Source organism: Pyxicephalus adspersus, chromosome 2 (assembly GCF_032062135.1).
Source record: "Pyxicephalus adspersus chromosome 2, UCB_Pads_2.0, whole genome shotgun sequence".
Classification (NCBI taxonomy): domain Eukaryota; kingdom Metazoa; phylum Chordata; class Amphibia; order Anura; family Pyxicephalidae; genus Pyxicephalus; species Pyxicephalus adspersus.
This window is the reverse complement of record NC_092859.1, coordinates 41,314,559-41,339,259: the sequence shown is the minus strand read 5'-3', so window position 1 is coordinate 41,339,259 and position 24,701 is coordinate 41,314,559. Positions and strand designations below refer to the sequence as shown.

The 24,701-nt window shown below is 36.7% G+C and overlaps 1 protein-coding gene across 5 annotated transcripts in view; it reads left to right on the top strand.

Annotated features, from left to right (window-relative positions):
• Positions 1–4,669: 4,669 nt before the first annotated feature.
• RNF213 (ring finger protein 213) overlaps positions 4,670–24,701 on the top strand; it is a 115,867-nt gene continuing 95,835 nt past the window's right edge. The window contains exons 1-14 of one of the 5 annotated variants that reach the window (XM_072400573.1): positions 4,678–4,830; positions 5,387–5,472; positions 6,733–6,847; positions 7,300–7,457; positions 8,541–9,689; positions 11,536–11,630; positions 12,193–12,351; positions 16,453–16,655; positions 16,768–17,048; positions 18,091–18,347; positions 19,782–19,982; positions 20,434–20,623; positions 20,822–20,874; positions 23,477–23,630. In XM_072400573.1, coding sequence (XP_072256674.1) covers positions 6,757–6,847; positions 7,300–7,457; positions 8,541–9,689; positions 11,536–11,630; positions 12,193–12,351; positions 16,453–16,655; positions 16,768–17,048; positions 18,091–18,347; positions 19,782–19,982; positions 20,434–20,623; positions 20,822–20,874; positions 23,477–23,630 — 2,991 coding nt within the window. In that variant the 5' untranslated portion in view covers positions 4,678–4,830; positions 5,387–5,472; positions 6,733–6,756. Of the gene's footprint in view, positions 4,831–5,386; positions 5,473–6,728; positions 6,848–7,299; positions 7,458–8,540; positions 9,690–11,535; positions 11,631–12,192; positions 12,352–16,452; positions 16,656–16,767; positions 17,049–18,090; positions 18,348–19,781; positions 19,983–20,433; positions 20,624–20,821; positions 20,875–23,476; positions 23,631–24,701 lie in introns of those variants that run through there. The other 4 variants (XR_011919379.1, XM_072400570.1, XM_072400572.1 and 1 more) reach the window with 4 other exon arrangements.

The window sequence follows — 24,701 nt, the reverse complement described above, 5'->3', positions numbered from 1 at the left end:
CCTTCAATTAGCTGTAACCGCAGGATATGAACAATCATATTGTTACAGCATGTACAGAATTGTGCACAATATGATTGTTCAAGTATAATCGTGCATAATCGTTGATCGGTGGTAATCGTTCATTTTCTAACAATAATTATTGGACGTGTGTACCTAGCTTTAGCCTATAATAGATTTGACAGGTGCTCTTTAATCTTCATGTGAAGTAGAGGGGTATGTAATAGTGTTATGTATCTTTTTACAATGTATCTTTTTATAATGTATCTTTTTATGTATCCTTTTATAATGTATCGTTTTACATCTGTTTGGAGGCTGTAGAAGCTCTACACAGTGCTAAAAAAAACCCCAAATTTTTCCTCCCATTGACTTTAATGGTGTTCGAATTCGATGTTCGACCACCCGGATTTTTTTGCTATATTCGAGTGAATAGCTGCCGAATCGAATAGTGAGCTATTCGACCAACACTAGTGATGACGTCACACGCCAGTGATATTCAAAGATGCCATTTGATTCCTGGGCATAAAACAGCACGTGTTGCTGCTATAACTGAAGCGATTTTCTGGCTATACATGCGGTCTGCATACCCCTTGCTATGCTTCTCAGTGGCAATTGCTCAAGGTTAAATAAATAAAAAAATAGAGCATTAGCAATTCCACATAACTGCATACCATGGTTATAATGCACTAATCCTGAAAGCTGTTAATCCTCCCTCTCTTTTATTATTTCCTCATTAATATCATTATTATGTAATACATTCTTATTACCTTTACTGGTTTTGATGAAAAAGAACCTTATTATACCATGAACTCATGTTTACTTACCACTGATCATGATATTACCCATAGGTATCACACTTGCTAGTGAATACCACTGGAACCACCTTGATGCAACTCATTTGGGCCAGTCTATGTCGGATCCAGACACTGCAGCAACCAACAGTCCAACAGTCTTCTTTTTTTGACGATCATTAGACTGCTGTAATATAACCCTAATTTGATTATATACCACTGCATTATGGCATTTATTGATATTTTGTTCTGCATATAATTATTGGACATGTTAACATTTCATAACATCTGATATATGGTTCCTATGATATATTCAGTAAACTAATATTATTACTACTTTTTACATCTCCTAACTATCTAGTCTAAGTCTATGTATGGTTATATGGTCATTACATAAGAACATATATTAAGTTTGATGTTTTCTTCCATTTATACTGTTCCTAACCTCACATTTTGTACTTACTGTAAACCCAGATACTGCCAAGTAATCCTGCTCAAGTTCGCTAAACGTAACGTCACCCCTGAAGAAGCCTAAATCGGGGGAAACGTGTCGGGGAACCAACCTACGTATGAGACACAATTGTCATTATATGTGACTCGATTGGTATTATGTTGTATATTCCTGTCATTAGCTTATTGTCTAGTGCCCCTACAGGGCCGAAATGATAATGATCTGGACCTGTGTCCCCAGTCGTTTCAAAGCATTGATCTATGATATGTATTATGAGAAGTAATCATTATTACAATTTATTTTTTGCCAATAAAACCCTTCTTTACGTTTTATTCTTCAGGGGATTCAGAGAGACTATTCACATGCAAAGGGAAACTGGGGATGCCACAGGCTGCAGAGCGGAAGACTGACAGCTTTTTGCCTGATCTTCTCTGCTGGTGCAAGCAACGCCAATAAAGAGAATAAGCAGGGCGCATCATCCTGTGCCAACCAGATAATTGTCTCCTAACACCAAGTCGTTTCTGTACCCATACTCCTGGTGCCTTGTTGTATTTTTATAACTTGATCAGTTGTCTTTATTTATTTTTTTTTATAGATTTTTTTATGCAATTTAAAATGTTTTTTTTTAATGTCTTGAGACAAATTTTTTCATCCATGGCTGATGCAATGTCCCAGGAGCACAACTCTGTTATGATTGTACTGTAATTTAGAAGGAGATACTCTGCATCCCTCTCCTGCAAGTTTATTTACCCATGATATGGTATCTTCCCTGAATTTTTTCTTTGGGTTTTCTCCCTGCTGTAAAGCTACATACACACGTCAGATTTTTATCGCCCGATAATCGGCATCGGCCAATTATCGGGCGAAAATCTGCCGTGTGTACAGTCGGTGTCGTCCATCGTCCGGACGATCGACCTGCCGGATCCACGGACGATGGACGACAGCCGATCGTAATGAAAGTGAAGGGGAGAGCGCGCAGCAGGGTGCCGCTCCGTCGCTCTCCCCCTCCCCTCTCCATAGAGCATGAACGGTGCTGTATGTACAGCACCGTTCATGCATCGTGCACTCCCTTGTCGTTGGAAAGGATCGTGAAAGATCCTTTCCAACGACAAAAATTGGCAGTGTGTACGCAGCTTAAGTCATCAACACACTGCGGGGTGACATCCTTTGGCCACTGGCACCTGTCTAGGCAATTTTTCTGAACAATGGTATTAATTGCTCTAAGGTCTTGAACCATTCCATAGACATTATGTCCATAATTTACCCTCTTCCAAATACTGTTTAATGTGTTCCCTGATTCCATTTAATTGAGCTTTCTTCAGTGAATATTGAGCTAATCTAGGGATGACAGCATCAGGTTTCAAATGAATTTTTACTGAAGCACAGTGCTCCCTTCTTTGGCCCAAACATCAGGATTTTTTGCCACTAAAAAATCACTGGGTAAACTCCCTGTAGTTCCTGGGAGCTGTTATGTTTCCTCCATTTTATTTTGATAAGAGTCTCAGGCGATTTTAATTTCCACCTCCTCATCTGTGAATTGTATTTGTGTTTTCATTTGAGTAAGTAAAACGTACTTCTTCCACTATCAAATTTCAGAAAACATTGATTAGAAGTAAAGATGCTTCAGTGTGAAGGTCAAATTTTATTGAGAGTGGTTCCAAGTAGGGATAATAAACACCCCCTATTCCAACTAATTTAATGACTTGAATAGAGGAATTCACCTCTGATTTCAGAACAAGCTGCCCCAGTGTCAACTAAGCATTTTAGAATTCGATTGTTTAATTGATTTTCCACATAAGTCGGGGGCCAAACTTGAAATTTATTTAAAAAATAGGAAGTAATTCCTTCGAATTAAATATAAAACATTTTTATATGGAAACAAAGAGTTATTGCTTAACATGCAATCTGGAACAAGAAAATACTTGGCAATGCAACGTAAGCACTAATTGGCCCCTAGCTACAGTTCTTGAATAGATTTGAATAAAGATGGCATGAATGTTATTAATCAATTGACACCAAATAATGAAATGAATGTTACACATGTATAAATTATGTACTCATATCTGATATCTTCAAAACTCTTGTTAGAAAAGAAAAAGAAAGTTATTTACAAAAGAGACAGAAAAGAGCGACATCTTTTGTTGATGATTTCACACAGATGATTACCTTGTACTTTATGTTTTGTTTCCTGCAGATCTGAGTAATGTTGTTTCTCCTGCTGTGAGCTAGGAATAGCGACCGGTCCCAGAAGAGAAACAGAAGACAAGTGAGGCTGGGACTTCGATTCAATGCAAGTGATGCCGGGACTGTAGTTAGCCACATTACTTGCGTTATAGAACTCTGTGGATGCGAGTGATGCTGTGAATTGTGGTAGCGGCATCACTCAATGCAGAAGGCATTGGCGGGCAGGCGGGCCAGATGCCATTCATTTTCCCAAATCCTCGGGGGGTCAAACAAAATGACCTCGCGAGCCAGAGTTTGACACCCCTACCTTAGACCATGGTTGAGGTAGATAGACTGTTTTGATTTAGTTTACGTTAAACGTCAGTTTTACAGATTATTTCCTCAAAATCCCCTACTCCATAAATCCTTGATTATATGAATCATATTACTCCAATTTGCATTGTAGCATCCAAATATCCAGGAGCTCTTTGGCAAATCTCATTTGATCTTTGGGACTAGGAATAGTTTTTAGAAATCCTTTAAACTCTGGAGGAGTCTAGAGAACATAATGTGTCACTGTTACTGTGTTTCTCCCTCTGTTGCCATACACAGCTGGCTCTCTTACAGCACAGAATACATTTTCCAGTGTGTGGGAGCATTGCCGATCCAATTGGAGACCTGTAGGATCTTGTTTTAGACCTCATCTATTTAAGTTTGGCATTTTTTTCAAACTGCACAGCACCACGAAGTTTGGCAATAATGGCTTCTTGGTATGTTGGAATGTTACTATGGTACAATGGTACCAATGGTAAAATTTGAGGGAGGGAGAGTGATGCAGGCTCATCACTCAGTTCCTGACTGCCCCTCATTTAGAAGGACTGACCTCTCTCTTGATTTATAGACATCTATACAAAATGTGCTGGAAGTGTTATTCTGCACTGATCATTTATTACAGCCTGAAAAAGATGATTTAATTTTTAAAGGAAACGTAGTCATGAGAAAAAAGGGAACCTATGGGTTTACCCTGTAATAAATATTCCATTACTTTTTCCAGCATGCATACCTAAGAGATGGCAGAGATGGATCCTTTGCCCTCATACCTTGTACTACAATGTGTCCCTCTTGCATGTATTTCTTTGGAACTGAATCAGCACAATTTATAGTTTTGGAAACCTAAAATATGCAGTTCATTGGGTTTTTATTAGCAGTCACGAATTTCCTTTCGATTTAGTAGAAACTGGTATGTTTTAGAACTGTACAGAAATGCCACACCCGAGCAAGAACTGTGCTAAGAAATGAAAGTGAAAGTAATCCACTTTACAAAACTGAAGGAAGAAAAATTTCCAGTTTAGTCGGTGTGAGGTGTGAGCTGGGGGTCTCATTGCTATCATTTTAGGGGCATCCTTATACCGAGGTGAACATTGAAAGGTAAGTGATAAAATTATAATGATTTGTCATATAGCAAACTGTAAAGACGTCTTATAGCAATCCCTGTGATAATAGCTGCTTAAAGTGAAACTAAACGAGAAGAAAATCAGTTGTGAGCAGTCAGCTCTTTGATACAGAAAAGACAGTAAGACATACTTACCTCCTGTTTGCAATTTACTGCTGAATGGACACTGAACTGTGCTTTCTCAGCTTAGCATACAATCCTGGTACACCCAGGTGCCAGAAATGGATGGACACCAAGGTTCTCAGAAAAAAAAATGGTCAAGATAGGAGCTGATGATGGAGGGTAGTAAAGGGGAGTTTAGTTCTGCTTTAAACTCAATCTGTATCATAATGCAGTAAAAAGGCTCAGTGTATTGTGTATATTTACAAAACAGCATTCAGTGCAATAAATGCATGTCTCCCATCTTCCCTTTTTCTAGAGCAGGGGTGTCAAACTCCAATACACAGTGGGCCAAAATTAAAAACTTAGACAAAGTCGCGGGCAACCTTGAAATTTATTGAAAAAATTCAGGAAGTTTTTCCATCTCATTAGATATAAAACCTGGATGAGATCACAACCGGCATCACTTGGATAACAGCAGGCTACGCACAGCCTGAGACACCGCTATATGACGCAAGGTCAGCAGTGTATCTATTTGTGGTAATGGTTTAGAAGTAGAAACAGATATATAGGAATAGTTTTGAAATGTTATTGTTTACTGAAGCAATTGTAGTAGTTGGTTTTTAGAGTAGGGAGTGGTTAAAACTCTGTGTCCCATTGAGAGATTCTCTTTTACCTCATTTACTAAAGTATTAAGCAACCTTAAAGCGTACCTAAACTTAGTAATTTCACTTTACATATAAGGCTAGACAACCCTTTTATGTGGAGTAAAAATTATGTTGTTTTTTTTAAAGTTCAAAAAAAAGGGTGCAGCACCGCCCCCTAATTCTTGATTACATTCTCGATTGCCTAGACGATCAAGAATGGATGCGAGCGCATTCTGGTCACAAGTTATTATTTTTCTGTTACTGACCATTATTACCAAGACATTCTTTCCACTGAATGCAGAGTTTTATCCTATGTTTGTACTGACCTAGAATGTATGCAAAGTAGAAGTTTGCAATAGCTCCCAAAGTATAGCATTTCTGTGATTGCACTGTCTGTTATATCTAACTGGGGTTTTTTTGCCTGTCTTTGGTCTGATCATCAATATGTAGCAGGGGCATGTTTCAATGACCACCCATTTAGTAAAAGGGATATTTCTATACTGGTCCCCAGTGTAACTACCATTAAAATTTTGCTATGGTTCTCCATGACTTTTAGTTATCCCCCTGCTCATGCTTCTTCTGATTGGAGGGGAGCAACTTTTGTTTGCTCTGACTTCTAGGCTTTTGCATATAGACCACTACGTCCACAACTAAGATCTTTCTCTACAGGATGCTGGCAGGGAACAGGCTGTGTCTGTTGTCTAAAGAAAACAAATTGTAAGTCTTTAAACACCTTTTGTTTGTATCTACCTGGTATAATAATTTTTGCAGGCTTGAAACTGAAAGATCCACTGAGCTTTATGATTTCTTGTTAAAGCTCATCAGGATTTCATATAGATGCTTCTCTATACAATCAGAACATGCCTTATTCATGAGAAAAATCAGTTAAGCTGACCCACTGCCTTTAATAATTTATAATCCAGAGACCTGAAACAAGCACATGGATCAGGGATAGGTCAGAAGTCCTAAAATGCATGAGACTCAAAAGCATTAAAAGTAAAGGATCGATATAACAGTAAGAAGCTGGGGAGTTCAGCAAGCTTCCATATCACTCTCATGATTGATTTCCTTTAGAGTAGAACTATATGTTCCTTCTGTTTCTTTATACTAATGATTTTTCATCTCAGATAGATTTAATAAAGCACATAATAGAAGATGAAGTGTTTCAGCTGTGGTCATGTATCAAAGGAAGAACAGGCCAATTTCTGTTGTAATTGTGGGCAGTCCTTGCGTGACTTCATAAAAGGTAGGTTATGCTTCTTTTATTACCTCATGCACAGTATATGCAGCATGTTCCTTCATCACAGGGTGGGTAAATGACTATTGTTCAGTTGGGACAAGTTCAATACATTTTTTCTTGCCAAAGTGTAGTGTTCCGAAATTCCCTTTTCTATAAATTTCTACAGTGAATACAACAAACTCTATTTCCTGAAGCCAAAATAAAACATTCTTAGGGCCTTCAAATATTTTGTTTACACAATCATTCTAGCTTCAGTAAAATACATTTAGGCACCTAGCAAGAATACAGAGTGCATGTAGATCCATATGTAGAAGTGTGCTGATCAGTAACTACACAACAGCTCTCAATAAAAAGACATAGTGTATTTACCCTAGATGTGTAGTTATTTTGCTTGTCCAAATTATTGTCCAAATCCTTTGTTTATTCAAATGTTAATTTTATGATTCTTACTTGATAAGGGGGAAATCAATTATCTGCTGTCCTACATCAGTTGGAACCTGGAAAGGAATTGATTGCAGGTATTTCTAAAACCAGTAGCTCTAGTGATGAATCAAAAAATGATGAAGATGAGCCACAGTCACTGAAAGATACCAGCCCACCATTTAAGAAAAGAAAGGTAAAAGTGTTTGTTTCCTTTTCCTTGTTTTATTTGTGTACTTGACATAATTTCTCAAATTCTTAAGGTATGGTAACTTCAAATAGCAAATCTTTACTCCCTTGACCCTTGTTATACTATTGTTACTTGAAGAACTTAAAGAAACACTATCACATTTCTATTGCAGAGTGGTGTTTCCCCTTGTACTGTACCTGAGTACAGAAATAGTAACTTTACCCCACTGTTCCAACTGCCATGCCTAAGTGATGGTAATGTAACCACCCTTCCTGGAAGATTCCTGCAAAACGCAGAGCAGTGCAAACCTCTGAAGAAAACATTTTTGTAACAGACTGGAGTGTCTTTTTGCAAGATTTTGTCTGCTGTGCATTGCATAGAAATGTTCCCAGAAGGACACTGACATTACTAAATCTAGGTCGAAGACAGGGTAGGGAAAGTAGAATTGTCACTTTTTTGTCACATACATTTTTCACCTACTAAGAGTGGGTTATGTGGGCACATAGAATGTAAGCAGACCCTCCATTTTGGTAGGTAATCTGCTTTAAGCTTACTACTTTTAGTCTAGCACCTTTAATTTAATATATTTTAATTATTACTTGTATTTATACAAGACATAGCTGACATAGCACTTTACAAAATTCATTGTCGGGTCACTAACTGTCCATGTGTGGAGGAAACCCCTACAAACTCTTAGACCATCCTTATAATCTCCTCCTTTGCTCTCCATTCAACAGAGCAGTGTAGTTTGTACATCATTCGATCATCTGTTACAGAAATCAATCACAAATGATCTTTTCCAACTACAATCACCTGATTGGATTACCTTAGCTGAATATTGAGCAATTAGGATATGATTCTTAGTTGCCCTTGTTCTTGATAATATATATATCCTTTAGGCAAGATTTAATATTATGACAAATTAGGAAAAAATATTATTCTGAATATTTCATGAACTCCCATTTTAAAAAACACTTGTTGTCTAGCTTTTTCGTTTCAACCTTGTCATGTGTACTTGATTTAGTCCCGTTCTATGTCTGTGTTTTTCAAGTTTACACATTACTAAAAAAATACTATTTTACCATGCAGAAAAAAAGGAAAAGGAACAAAGGTAAAAAGAGGACAGACAGTGACTCTTCTTTCTCATTGATTTCACTTACTGCTGAAGATTCCAGTATTGTTGAAATTGGTAAAAATAATGACAAATCTGAGAGCTTTGTAGAGTCTGTTGCTGATGAAAACACACAAACAGGAAATTCTGATCCTACCAATAAGCCAGCAGGAAGTGGCGAGAATAAGACAGAACCAAATGATGATGAAATGTCTAGTAAAGAGAATGCAGTAATAATCAAAAAAGATGTACCACTTATCAAAGCTAAACCTGAAGATGAAGACAGAAAGCCCAGTATTGAGCATTCAACCTCCTTAAAGAATAAATGTCCTGAAAGCATGAAGACCAGTATTAAAAATGTTGAATTTAAAGGAGTCAGTGGGAAAAATGCTTCTATAAATAAAAAAATGACAGTTGATCAAGTCAGAGAGCAAAAAACAGACATATCGGAAGACACAAATGTGCAAAATGATCAAGAGCTTCAAATCAATGAAAAAAATAAAATGGTCATTTCAGAGAGTGCCATGGAAATAACAAGAAAATCTAAACTCAGTGAAAATGATGAGCTTGGAAATAAGCATGATAGTCAAAATGTAAAGAATAAAGAAGTGTCGAAAAATATCCCCAGCAGTAAAAAAGACCCTAGTGACACATGTAAATCAAAGTTAGACACAAGTGCTAAATCACCTGATGGACGAGATCAAATCTCAAACAGGTCAGCTGTTTCTGGGGCGACTCTTGAGGTTTACCCAAAAACTGAATTTGAAAAGACCAATCACAAAATCCCACCTGGCCACAAAGATAATAAGGACACAAAACTAGATGCTTCTACAAAAGTTTCAGTCGATGAAAACAATACCAAATGTGAACTAGCAAAAAATGGTAATAAAAATACTGATCATAATAAAAGACCTGAAAATGAACAGACAACAAAACCCCCAAATAAAAATGAAATTAAAAAGGAAACTGAAACTGAAATTACTACGGACAGTTTGTCAGAATCCAATAAAATATCAATCCAGGAACATGCATACCAAAAAGATGTTGCGGAAAAAACTAAAAACAAGAATAAGGATAAAACAAAAGAACAGAAAAAAGAAGATTCAAAAAACAATGCAAATGCTAAGGTGAGTTATTATAAAACTGTCTAATCATGTATGCATTGGTGGGCTATTTGCTGTTTTTAGGAGGCAGTGGAGTTACAAGGAATAGGGGAAGAGACTTGTAAACCTACAGTTCAGGGACAGTGGAGTAAGTCTGTAAACATATAGGTCAGGAACAGAGAATTAGAAATGTAGACATACAGGTTCATACATCAGGGACAGGGAAGAAGATCTATAATTCTATGAAATATTTGTCAGGAGTAGTAGAATAGACCAGTAGACAAGTAGGAATTATATGTCAGGTATCAGAAAAATAGACCTCTAACACTAGTTAGTTGGAAAAAAAAGTCAGGAGTAGAATATTAGATCCAGCTGCTTGCTTATGAATAATCTTACTCTTGATTAATTGTACTCTTGTCTGAGGTCCAGGTGGCCAGGGCATTGCTTTTTGGGCTACTGATGTGTTGCTGTTTGTGACCCAAACTTTAGCTATTGTTTAATCCAGTGTTTCTCAACTAGGGTTCTTCCAGAGTTGCTTGGATTTTCTGGCGCAATGAACAGTTTGGACTCTCGGGTCAGTTTAAGTGACCACAATGATTTGTTGGCTATATGTAAGGGTGGCAGCCTTCATGATGGCCAGCAATGCAAGTGATATTCTTCCAACTGACCACCACACTAATGTACTATTATCTATGGATAAAGTAATTAGGGCAGGGGTTCCCTAAAGACCTGAAAGTCATTTAAAGGAGTTCCTAGGAGTTTAAAAGTTTGAGAAACACTGGTTTAATTACTGCCCTGCCCCTCAACCGAAAATATAAAAAACTGCATTCATGGTGACATATTAGCCCACATGTGTGTAATAGGGGGGGTGGCATGGTTGAGAGCTGTCTGAAAACCTGCTACATGCAGCATCTGGTGAACAGCAAACAGCTACAAGCTGTGTGCAACAGCTGTGTGGTGAGCAATGGGTAGCTATTTGCATACCTATAGCATTTAAAGTTTGGCAAACTGTCACCAAATCTGCATCAATAATACATAGAAAAACTGCATCTGAATTATGTACAACATCTGTATGGAGTTCGTAAGGCAGAAGTGGCTAAAAACCATTGACCCCTACTTCAGGAGATTCTCTAGCTCAGGAGAGATGCTAAGTTCCCTGGTTTAAGTATATAGAATATACAATTAGCAAAGTGTTGCTATATTAGTTACTATATAGTATGCATCCAGTGACTCTTGGTCTTTGAACAAAGAAAATACAGACAGAAAAAAATTTGACTTTGAAGGTTAGCTTGTATGCATACTGGGGAAAAATTAATAAAGCCGGACTTCAGGCAAAAAAACAAAACAAAAAACATTGCTTAATAACCACAAATAATATGGGTCCACTTTATGTTCTCCAAATGCCTGTACAAATCCTTTTCAAGTGCACCGAATGCCCCTACTTTTACTTTGCGAAAAGAAGCAGTGACATCATCAATGTACTGTTCATAGCCTCTGCAGAGGGCAGTGCTCTAGTAGAGATACACCAGATCTGCACACTAAATGGTACTTGCAGAAACTATGGGGGAGGGGTGGCATATAAAAAACCAGTTCCCCAGAACCAAGAGAGACCCCAGAACAGCAGGGCTCCTGCACAAAGATACAGTTTCATGCTGGATTACTGAACAATTTGAGAAAAGAAACACACATAGCACACCAAGGATAAAATGAAAAAATCCCATGCCCCTTGTATTTGGACAATATTTGCTTATCCCACAGTTCACTTTTAGAAGGTGAAAGATCCACTTATCTATAAAAAATATAGACCAGTGTTTTCTTCAAAAAAAAAGTATAATTTTATTTAATAATGCTTTTTGATTTCTTCAACCAGAAGGTAACAAGTTCTTCAAACCTGTCAGGTGGAGGTGGAAAAACTTCAAATAAAGAAAAAGCAGACAACAAAGAGAAATATGAAGTCAATAAAAGGTGCAGTATACTGAGACTCATGGGGCTACCTTTTTAGCTGCCAAATCTTCAACAGTACCAACAGTTTTGTTTTTTTTTTTTGTTTTTTTTAGCAGTTACGTTTTATTACATTTTAAATGAGTGACTTACAGAAGTAATAACATAACAATTGTAGCATAGTGATTCTGTCACCAATGGCAGACTCACTCATGTGAATAGCTTTTAGTTACAAAAATATACCCTGTTTCCCCGATGATAAGACACTGTCTTATTTTTTTTTGAAGGCCAAAATATGCTCTAGGGCTTATTTTCAGGGGGATGCCTTATTTACCCATGAAGAAGACTACAGTACACAGTTATTGTTCATTTTTACCTAAAAAGGGGGGGCTGTCTTATTTGATGGCCCTGCCTTATCATCGGGGAAACACGGTATATGGACATACTGTATTCGTTATTATTCTTTATTATAGTTTGATCTGATCTGGTAAATATAGATCAGTATATTGCTTTTCAGAAGTTAGGAGTATGGCTATCTGGATGAAAAAATAAATATAAAGCTATCTATTTATTCCTATGTCTACAGGGAACTCAATCCTTTGGACCGTATCATGCTATATTTCCATGTCATTGTTTCCAAAGATTTTGATGTTAATACTAATAGGGATACAATTATAGTAAAAGGAGGGGGAATAAAAGGCTATCTGGCATGGGAAGATGCCATCTGCAAAATGAACTACACAAAGTAAGTTTAACTGTATATTTTTTTCATGTGTGTTTGTGAAATAGCTATTGAGCTCTTTAAAGATGTGGCCAAAACATGAGAAATAAAGCCATAAGCTCATCTAAAAAAACAGTTGATTTGGTTGATTAAATTGTATTTAATGTATGTATATTAAAATGTATGCAAATTATTACAATACACTCCTTACAACCTGCAAATGTTAGCTACAATGAAAATGTTTTCATCTTTGATTTTGGAAGGGTGAGAAATGTGTCAGGTTTCATTGCACTCAGCTTTACTTTCCCATCATTCCTGTTTTGGTGATTGAACCCATCAGACTGTTTCACATAATTTCTCATTGTGTACAGTATTCACAAGCATAATTTTTTTATAGTTTTTGCTAAGTTTTTTTGAACTTGAGATTCTGCAGTTCTCATTCAGGTCATGGTACAGCGGACATTTTGATTATCATTTTGGGGTATATACCCTGAAACTGGTGCTGGAATGTGACAAAATAAAATGAAAACTTGTTAATTATAGAAACCATCTGTGCTTAAATGAAAGGAGCATTGCCTGTATTCTTCCTGCTGATGATCTTTCCCATTAATAACTTACTGCACTGTATCATTGTGTGCAGTGATCTTAGTAAAGACAGAGCTTTTACTTCCTCATTTAGGAGCCTCCAGAAAAGAGAACAGTGAATTTGAGTACTAAAGGTAATAATTTAGATTTGAAAGTGCAGATTTATTTCTATGAGGATGTGGGCACAGATGTGTCTAGAAACCCTCACATTCCTGGAGGAAATCTAAACAATTAGTACACTTTTCCAGGTACTGCTTAGGCTCAATTAAGATTTCTATTGTTTCACTATAACATATTACACCTTTAACGTGTTTAGGTTCAGTTTCTCTTTATTCTCAGATAACACTGAACTAAGATTGAAATTGATCTATTTTTTCAGGAGATTGTCTTTTTATTTATTCCTTTTGGTTACTCTTATATATTATACTTGATAACTGAGAAATATTATCAGAGGTTTTTATACACCATTGATGGCAAAGTGTATTGATATGTCTTCCATTGTTTTTTTCTGTACTGTTTACACCTTCTATATGGTCTGATGATGTATTTGTTTGTTCTGTTTGATACTTAAAAAAATCATAGATTCACCCTTAGCCATTTTTAGCTGCTAAATGAGCTTTTTGAAAGATTAACTTTACCATTAAAAGCTGGGGGTATTAAAGACAGGTCACCTCTTCCTTTAGGGCAAAGTAAAAGTATATTTGTAAAGTTTCCCCGACCTTTTGGTGATTTGCTTATGGTTTCATACCTTCCATCTTGTTCTGAAACAATGATTGTCTTCACACATTATATGACAATGAATCATTGTCTGCCATTGCATCAAGATGACTGAGCAGCCTTCCACAGTTATAGTTATATAGTTATAAGTGAATAACTGCTACTTACTACCTATTTACAATGATGGATACTATATCCTATAAATAAACATACTAGGAACAGAAAATGTCATATGATATATCAAGTTTTCTCCTTTGTCCCTGTGATTTTAAATGTTGTTTGGAATAGACCTTTATTTATCATAAGCATGGTTAATTCAGTTATTGTTGACTGATTCCCTACTTCTTTTAGAAGTCTGTTCCAAACATCTACTACTTCTGGTAAAATACTTTGTATTCTCACTTTGGAACTTTTTATCTGACTAGTTTTGGAGTCATACCCCATGTTCTTCATCCTATTTTATGCTTTTAAATTGGACCTACTGTAGCAATAGAATACAATGTTCTGCCTATACTGTCCCAGCCCTCTCCCCCTATAAAAATCTCTTACAAGGAATAGGTGTAAAATGTACATGTAAAGAAAATGGTATTTACACTTACCCAACACACATCAGATGAGAATTACATCACACTCCACAAAGGTTTTAGAGAACACAGAGCAGAGGAACGTTCTTGAGAATGCACTTATGTATTGGAGTGGAGTATCTTTACCCCAGATAAGTATTTTGTGAGTATTTACTACATCTTCTAAAAATAGGTTAATTGTAAAGGGGAAAGTAGTTTTAAGTGCCCCTAACATTTTACTGCAAAAATCTTTATAACATATATAAAGATTTTATCAATGTCCCCCATTTCCTTTCTTTCCTTTAGGCTGTATTTATGTATGTTGCATGAAGTACTTAAATATTGTTGTCACCGGGGCAGGATTTATACTTCTCCCCGAGGCCAGAAGCTTGTGTTCCTCCCTTCCCCCTGGCAGCATAAAAGATAAACAACTAAAGCTATCATACAGTGCTGATCTGACAAATATTACTCCCTGCTCCCCATGTCTGAACCATAAAGCAGAAAGTGCACGTACAAATCAATGCGTCCTATCAGTTATAGGTATCCACTAACCTTATTTAAACCCTATTAACCTAAATGTATAATTCCAGAGAACAGCAATTAATGACAGATAGTTATTACTTCTTCGGGTACCTACATTCCTCTGTTGAAGTTCAAGGAAGGGGGCTTCAACAGCTATGTGTAGGCCAGCTATTTGGGTTTTAAGGAAGAAAAGAGGACAGTTAGGTGTAACAGGGCCGCGCATTTTGATGGGTAGAGTTTTGTATGTTCTAATGGTGTCATACTGATAAAAAATTTGGGGTAGTTAGCCACAAGGGTCCCTCATTTGCCCCTTAAATTTTGTTTATCCACTACGCCCCCCCTCATGCCATTGACATTGGGGTTTGAGTATTGGAAGTGGACGTTTATGGGTTCTAGGGCAGAGCGTTTTCATGGGTAGAGTTTTTTATATTGTACTGATGCCATAGTGATGACATTTTTAGGGGGTGTTAGCCATAAATGTCACCCACTTGCATCCACGTCTTTGGTTTCCTACACCTCCCCATCCAAGAGTGGAGAATATAGACTATCGTGGAAGAACCTACAGTGGGTGATCTGGTCTAGGACATTTTCCAACTAATAGCAATTGATTTTTTAGAAAGTCACTTCAAGTTTCTCCTTTAATAGTCAATCTTCCCCAGTCTTGGGGAGCTTTAATAAATCAGGCCCAGTGATTTATTAGGCTGAAGAATATAACAAGCAGCCTTTACAGACATAGCTATTACACTGTGCTGCCAACGATGTCATTGTACAAGTCCCTTGGGTAGTTTGATTTCACAAGAAAGCTACATTTTATAGAATATTGACACTGTCATGCAGGTGAGGAGGGGGTACTGCAGGCGAGGTGTGCGAGCAAACAGTAGGCGCTCTTCATTACCATGGCAACCAAGAACATGGTCTAGGTGGCCTTATAAGAAATCCAGCCCAAAGTACACATATACTTTGTGTACAAATTGTGAAAAACTCTTCAGAACAAAAGCTTTGTGACTCACCTATCTGCTTACCACACTCTTCTTATTTGAGATGAACTTTGTTCATGCTGGTATGGTAGAACTCCTGAGCAGAGTTCAGTCATCCCTGGCATGTGCAAGGAAAGCAAGGGTTGGCAAGTTACTCTGGCAACCAAAGCTAACGCTGCACATGTGCAGAAATGCCAGAAAGTCTGGGTGATCAGGCAAGTAAAATACATTATTGCATCAGAGACATCGCCCGTTCCCTTCTGCAATAATGGTCTGCCTCATCAAACATTTGTGGCCATAACAAGCAATTTTCTCCTGACTTAGAAACAGGGAAAGTAAAAAAAATAGCAGAGTAAACATTTGCTTTAATGCTACACAATACAAAGGTATTTTAGACAATTGTGCAAGTGTATCTACAAAAAGGTGACAAAGGATTAGTATGGCCAACAAACTCATGGTTGTCAAACATTTTCTCATATATCATATACATTATTAACTTGTGAATGCATAACTGAACTCAATTGTCTCACATCAGATGAGTAAATTCTTATTGGTTGGTAGCAGTTGCTGCATTTAACAGTAAGAATTCTAAGCTATACATTTTAAATCACAACTTAACCCGTAAGCTCAGCTCAGTTAAATAATTTCTTTCCTATATGATCTTTATTTTGGGCATACGTTTTGATTCTGTATTTGTAAAATGGTAAACCCTGATACCTTCTGTTTCCCTGCTATAATAATGAATTTTTTGGTTTTTAAAGAGACCTTGAAGAACATGGTTTCCTGTACGAAGGGCAAACTGCGGTATCTAAGGATTGTTTGGATAAATACATCCCATACAAATATGTGATTGTGCGGGCAAATGGAGAGGAGGAATATGAACACATATATAATGTCGATGTGAAAGATCATGTACATGTGAATCGTTGCCTGCATATCAAGTCTCACTATGTTCAAGGAAAAGGTGAGATTACTGTTAAATTTTTTAATGTTAAGGGATTGAAAATATATACTGAATTCTCGGTTTTGGTTAATGAGACTCCAATGGTATAATATACTCTTTCTATTCCTTTTAGAGTGGCATCAATATGATGATGTGTGTATGAAGAAAAATAGTGGGGTTGTAGCAGAAGTGAAGAGATGGGTGAAAGAAAAATATAAAGAATTCTCTAAAGGAAAAACATTGGCTGGAGAAGTCATGCTTAGCAGGATCTTCAGTATTCTCAGTGACTTTGATGCCATCAATATGTACAATTTCTTTATTCAGCTTTGTCAGTTTTATGCAGTATACGAAAATCCACTTTTGTTTGGAGACAAAGTAATACAATGGAAAAGTCTTGAATTTGGATCTTTGCAGGTAACTGATCTGTACACACATTTTTTTCTGATCACATTGATATTTTTAATGTGCAGACTTTTGTTGTATAGCAGTATGCATAGTTTGAAGATTTCTTTAACCTGTAAAACCCACTGGGACCAGTTAGTGGCCAAAGAAATTTGTTACATGCTCTTAGATGTTGTGGCTGCATTTGTTTTCTTTGTTCAGGCTAAGATTATTTTCTTCAAGTACAGAAAATACCTGTCTATAGTGCCAGAAATACATTGACCTTTTAACTTCTTGCGCATTAAATCCATATCAAACTATGTTATTTAGTCTTCTATATTTTGTGAATTACAAAGTAATGTCTACCCATGTAATGGACAGAAAACAGTTTAGGGTGATTGAAAGTGTGTTTAAACCTAAGAACAAAAAAAAAAGTTAAAATATTGTAGCTTAGCTTTCTAGGTTCCTAATATGACCTGGTGATCCAGCCAGTAAAACACTTCCTGTCCTAGGGTGACAATGCTGACTAACTGTCTTATATGAAAGAGCCGTATTGTCCCTAGGACAGGACTATTGATCAGTTCCAGGCCTCTTCTTTTCCATAACCTGAGGTCACAGGATTTATTCAAGGAACTTGGTGTAACACAAAGTCAAAGGAGGCATTTTCAGTCACAGGAGACACATCGGGTCACTCAAGAAGCACATTATGTGCTGATGTTGTTGGCATCAGTTGAGCTGCATTTGACAATCTCCTGAGCTGTTGAGCGCGTCAAAGGGGTTTTGCATTGCCAAAGACTTGTGTGGGGATGTAAAACCTTCTTTGACAAGTACAAAAACCTCACAACATAGGCCTCAACAGATTTGTTATTTTTATTGATTACAAAAATGGTTCAATAGAAATCAAATCAAAACAGATAAGTGTATTAATACACATGTGTATTTCGACAGAATATTTAGCTATTTGACTGAATCTTAGCTTTTCTTTCATATGATTTTTTTAAATAATAAATTGTAGTTACCAAAGTATTCTTGATTTTACTGGCAGTTTTATTCATTTTTTGTTTCTTTATCTTAGGTAAAATCCCTCATTCTGAGCAGACTTGGTAAAATCTGTGAGCTTTTCCTGGGTAAAAGGAAACTGCAGGAGGGTGACATCAAAAACCGATTACAGGCTGGGTTGGTCTGTGCCCTTATAATATATCATTTTGATATTACTGTTGAAAAAAACAACATTGCAGATATTTGCAGAATGTTGTGTTTGGATGAAATGCCCAGAGAAAAAATGATTGGGGAACTTCAAAAAGCAAAGACTACTTTCAGTAAACTTTCAGGGTAAGATATTTCTGCATTAAATGTTTGTACTCAAAAATCAATATGTGCAATGTTTTGTGTTTATTCCTAATATTGGTAAAGTGACTAGCACACTTTTATATTAAAATTACTGTATGGGCATTTTAATAATTTGAATCTTCTCTCTTGAATTGATAAACTAGTGTAACATTTCGGTTCAAATGTTTTTTTAAGTGACAACTAACGTTGGGTGAATAATACATGAAAACTAATGTGTTAGTATAACATGCACCTCGCACATCAGAGTAGTCCCCTGACAATGCCCCTATCATTTTTTTGCTTCAGAAGGAGAGCACAATTTTTTTAGCATTATACAGGATTAACATTTATTTCCCTATCAGAGATGCTAATTTATAGATTACACCATCATGTAAATTCTGATGTCTGTGGAGTTTTTTGCTGTTTGAATCTGAGTGGTTATTTGGGGATAGGAGATCAATGAGATGCCTTCTCCTGCCTGCATCAGACTGATCTCAGCTTGACAGAGGATAAATGAAAAATTACATTGCTTTTATATACAATGACACTGCCATTGGGATCTTAGATAATACAAGTGATTAACAACACTCACCTACATTTCCCTGAGAGACAAAACTGCACTAATATAGCAATTTAAGATTTGAAATTTAGATTCTTAAAGATTTCCATGAAACAGGCTCTCTATAAAGGATATCTGACCCAGGAACACAAATGTAAAATATTTAAACTCCCTAGTTTATAAATGAAGTGTCCACATTTTTTTCAAGTACAGAACATTTTTTTCAAGTATAGAAAATGCCTGTTGATGTTAGTATTGGTATCACTTGTAAGTGTAACTCCAATCACAAGTTATCTTTTTTTGCAAGCTATCATCTGTAAATTACATATTTAACATGTACATGTTTTCCTATGGCTAAAGGTGCAAAGAATTTCACTTTCCAGCTAGCAGAATTAGTCTGTAAGGGAGAAAAAACAGTGGGAGGTGGAAATGAAAAAGTAAATAAGTGCAACCATTGTATCTAATGACTATTCTATTGCAATATATTACATTTGTGTATTTGAATTTAGGGTAAGGCTGCATACACACATGTAATAATTGTCGTTTTTGGAAAGGATCCTTCATGATCCTTTCCAACGACAATTTACTGCACGATGCATGAAGGAGTGCTGTACATACAGCACTGTTCTACTCTATGGAGAGGGGCAGGGGAGAACCTCAGAGCGTCACCCTGCTGCCCACTCTCCCCCTTCATTTCCATTATGATTGTTCGTCATCCATCGTCCGTGGATCCGCCAGGACGGTTGTTCGGACGATGGACAGGTGATGTACACATGCCAGATTCTCGTCCGATATCAGCCAGACCAGAACCATTGCAAGTGTGTACGTTGTACGTAGCCTATGTCTTAGGAGTATTTATTATCTGTTTCATATTACAGGATGGATATCCATTTAAGGAAACTGTGTCAGAGCTGCATAGATGCCGGTGTTGATGAATGGGTATGGGTATTGCCTGTGCTTCATGAATTTTCTGCCACATCCAATGCAGATGCTTCACACAAAGCAGGAAAAGACAGGCAAGAAGATGTATGGGCAGGTCTTGAAGGACTTATTTATGATAAAGTCAAAAAACGTGAAAGGTAACTTTGCAACATTGCTGTGGAATTTGCCCATTTTTAAGAGTGGACTAAGATCCAGGGACTGTGCTCCCAGTGTTGGCCTGGTTGCCATTATTTTACATGCAATGTTAATAAAAGGTAACATTTTATTTTTCCGACATTGGAAGTCAAGAATTTACATTTTCCTTTCCAATCAATCCAGATGCTTGTTTATTTTTTCTGGAAAGAAAATGTTTACCCTGGTCGTCTGCTGTTGGCCTCAGTTTTGTTTAGTGCCTAATTTAAAGTCACCCAAAGTCTGATATTGGAATGTGATCTCATGCTGTATGGGAATGTATGGGCTATCCTAATCTATTAATTTTCTTAGTATATATTCTTATACAGACAACAATTGTTAAAAAGTGCAAACATGTTACCTTTTGATCTCAATTGCACATGTAACGAATATTAATCTCTTTTTATTTTCTAACAGCAATATTCTTAAAAAGATGGTTACCAAGAAATATTTGCTGCAGGTGGACCCATTGCTAATACATTCCTGGTTGTGTTTGATACCAATTAACCACATGGAAGATATTTTAGAAGCGATTCCATTAACAATTGTTAGTGCCCTCAGAGCATGTTACTTTAAATTTCCTGAAGCTGAGTACTACCACAGAGAGGTTAGTAAAATATTGGTAAGGCTTTACGATCTAAAACATTCACACAAACTGTTTTTTTTTTAAGTGGGACATTGTTTTGTGTATCATTTTATTAATGCTTGGCTAAAGGTTAGCTATGTTTTTTTTAAACTTATGTTGAAAAAGTATTATTTCATGTTTATACCTTTTACTTTAATTGTGTCCTGTTTTAACTTACAGAAAATTGAACGTATTTTAAAAAAAGTGCTACAACTCATAGAAAAACAGGACAAGTAAGTACATTACATTTCTTGTATACTTTATTGGTAAATTATAAATCCAAGGTGTGATGGTAGTGGTAAAGTGTGGCTGCTATGGGAACATCACTCTTTGTATGTATTTTGTCTTGGATACAAACGATCAGCCCTTCACTTCACCAAAGGGGTTTTACATTGATAGTAGGTATCTGGATTTGGAAATTAACCTTTATTTTCACTTTAACTCACTCTGAAAACATTTAAATAAGCTATACATCTATATATTAGCTGTTGTATTGGAGGCCGAAGATTCTTCCTGGTAAATTCTTTCATTTTCTTTCTGTTATTTCTCTTATCTTTGAAATTATAGTATAATTAGAATCCAAGTTCAGCACTCAGCCACTAATGGTGGCATATTTTCCATGCACTCCTAATTTACTCCAATGTTTAGTGGAGGCAAAACACTAAATATTATTGTACTTGTTGGTATAATATCACCTGCATGATGTTGAGACACTATGCAAAGAAATTTAGGCTTTCCCTCTAGTGGCTATTACTGTTCAGTTTAGTTTAGTGTCCTGAGAAGGTAGGACATCTCTTCCAGAAGGGTTTCAAACTAACTTGGGTACCCTGGTATTTGACCCCTGGTGTGTGACCTGACCTTTCTTGCTTGCTGCCTGCTTTGCCCCCGGCCTTCCTCGACTATTCTTCTGCTTAGTGATTTGGTACCATGTTCATCCTGCCCACCCTGATGTGCCCAAGGTCCGCAACTTGGCAGTAACCAGCAGCGCAACATCCTCACCATCAGAGGCTGTGGAGAAGACCTGGTTACTTCTTAGATTCTGCCCCTTGACTCTTCACATCAGTATTCTAATTTCTTACATTCTTCTCCAGCAGTAAACAAATGCAGTGTCATTGTACTTCAGCAAACTTTTAGTATTTCACTGTGACAGCTGTGCACAGCCTGTGATTGTCACTAGAGTGGCCACTCCATGATCGGAGGCTTCCCTTCATGCCAAACCTTTCCCTTCATTCTAAAACACAAACTTTGACAGTGGTGATTAGGGCTGTTTATTAAAGCTCTTCACAAGGGAAAGCCTAAGTTAAATTGCTGCCCCAGTTTTTTTTGCCAAGGTGCTGTAGTTCTGGGCTGCACTAAAAATTAAAATAATAATAAATACAAGAGCAACATGAAAAAAAGCTGTAGCTGAGGTGGTGATCCTTAAAAATTTAGTACACAGTACAGTTGACAATCGAAAATCCGGCCATCGATAATCCGGTTTCTTCAGTTTTCTGGCATGAATTTCTGAGTGCATTTTCAATAAAGGGACTGTAGTACACTGTTTGGCCACTTATGTTTTGATGGCGCTGTTCTGCAGAAACATCTGTTAGGTCTTGCTACACTAAATACACATTGAGACATCCCTGCCGCCTGCTCTCTGGAACTGTGCCAGGTGTCTGCGGGTGCTGCGAGAGGAAGGCTGGCCTGTGTGTGGAGCTAAGTATAAAGCGGAGAATACACCATTTTTTATAGTCTCACAGAAAAATATGCATTGTAGTAAGCATAAATATAAGTCCTTATAAGTACAAAAAAGTATTACATATATACAAATTACTTATTGAAGAACACCAGCATGCTCATTTAAAAGAAAAACACATATAATATATCTATCCCAAAGGGGTAGCAGTTTCCAAAAAGCTAGTGCTCATTCTACAAGAGAATACATGGGACCAAAGAATTTTTATAATAAATATACTTGTTTTTTAGGAAATAATATTATAATGCATGTACTAATAAATAACTAAATATGGGCTTACGTTAAAGTATACAGGGACTAATGCTGATGACATCAATAGCTAGATAGCTAGAGAGATTGCCCCAAATATATACTGTATGTAGGAAAGACACACCCTCTGCTGTCTGTGTGTGAAGTCTCAGCTGGGTGGAACATGCATGACAGCCCACATGTGGACACTGGTATAAATGTGTAAATTGGGGGAAGGAACTGTCCACAGAAAATAGGGCACTGATAATGTACATATTAGAATGCTATTTTAGCTGCTAAAGTATTTTTATTGCTGTCCACCCAGCTCTACTCAGATCTAGAGATCTACTCAGCACTACCAGTCTGTCTGATAGCATTAGAGACTTGATTTTTCTTTTAGTGCATTTAAATATTACAACTAAGCCTTGTCTATTCAGCAGCCTGTTACTTGGCAGTGACTAAGATGATATGATCAATTTCGGCCTTCAGCTTGTTTATTGATGGAAAATGACCACAGAACTGGTTCCTTGTGGAACCTTCTTCTTTTCAGTGCAATACAGAGGTTTTACAGTGGCCAAAACCACCCTAATTATTATTAATTAGTTATTGAACATATTAATATATTAATTTATTCAGAGCTTTGTGTGTTTTTTATCTGCCTGGAGTTTGAGCTTTCAACTGATATTTTGCACCTAGCTACATTATGTACAGTTTTTGACGAGTACTATGTCCTAGCATGCTGAGTGAGTATATCTTCTTTTTTTTTTTTTTTTTTTTTTGCTACAACAAATACAATCCTTTTGAAATTTTATGCGGGGTATATCATTATTTTCTCTTCCTAACAGTTCTACCATTTTTTTCATATTTTGCAGGCCTCCCAATGTTGATGCATTGCAAATTTGTTGCAAAGCTAGCCTGGACCTTCACCGCATCATCTGCTGTAACAAATCTTTGAATTCTCAACATCAGCTCCCAGCTCTTTCAGCTCAGATTATTTTAACATTGCTACGTATTTCAGATTTACCAGTAAGTACAGACTTAAAATACACAATCCATTGTGAGGATACTGCTAAAGAAAGTCTTTAAACCAAATAGAAATTTTAACTTTTTCTTTCGGCTTTTTATTTCCTAAATATATTCTAGGTGCATTAAAAAAAATATGCAAATTTAGTTTATTTTTCTTTAGAAAGTATCTGCATCCTAGACTGAAAATCCTGATACCTGTCAGTATACTTCATAGCAGGATCTGTACTCTTTCTAGGAAAGCAGTATCTTGAAACATTACCTGCAATCAGCAAATCGCATGCTCCCGAAAATATTTCTAGCACTGATGCAGAGAGCGTGCTGTCATTGAACAAACTTTTCTACTCAGAAAAATAGCTGAATGCTCTGTGCATCTTTACTAGCAAGATAACATGATATGTATCAAATGACCAAAAGCACATATATCACTCTTACATGAAAATAACAAAGACCCTACTCTCTGTTACAGTTAAAAGGCATATACTGCATATTGTATCTTTCTCTGATTTACCGGTAATGTTGATCTAAAGATATCAGCCAACCTAATTGTCATAAGGCCCAGAAGGTAGGCCAGGGATAACTTAAAACCCCTAACATTATTTTGCATGCTATTAAGCATTGCCTGCATCTATGATTCCTTGAAAAAGCATTTGATAGGGTAAATTGGGGCTTTTTACAGGCTCTCTCCTATATTTCAAGCCTTGGCCCCTCAAGGTAATAATCCTCTATCTGATCTTTTTCCAAGAAACCATTTCTTGCTTTCATATAAGAGATCTTTATTCCGTGCTATCTAAACACACTGACCCTCACAGTTCCTTAAAAGATTTTCCTATCTGCTTTGTCACCCAAGATCTCTACACTATATCAATATCCTGTAGCTTCCATCTCACCATCTTGAATAGCCAGGGTGGAATGATGTAACTGTAACTCATTCAAATGAGAGTTAATTCATGCCAAGTATGAATTAACTCATTTAAATGAGAGTGAGACATGCCAATTATGTCCACATCTACATTGAGCTGTACATTTGTAGCTGTACATAATAGAAGGCAGGTAAGTTTATTTTATTGCACA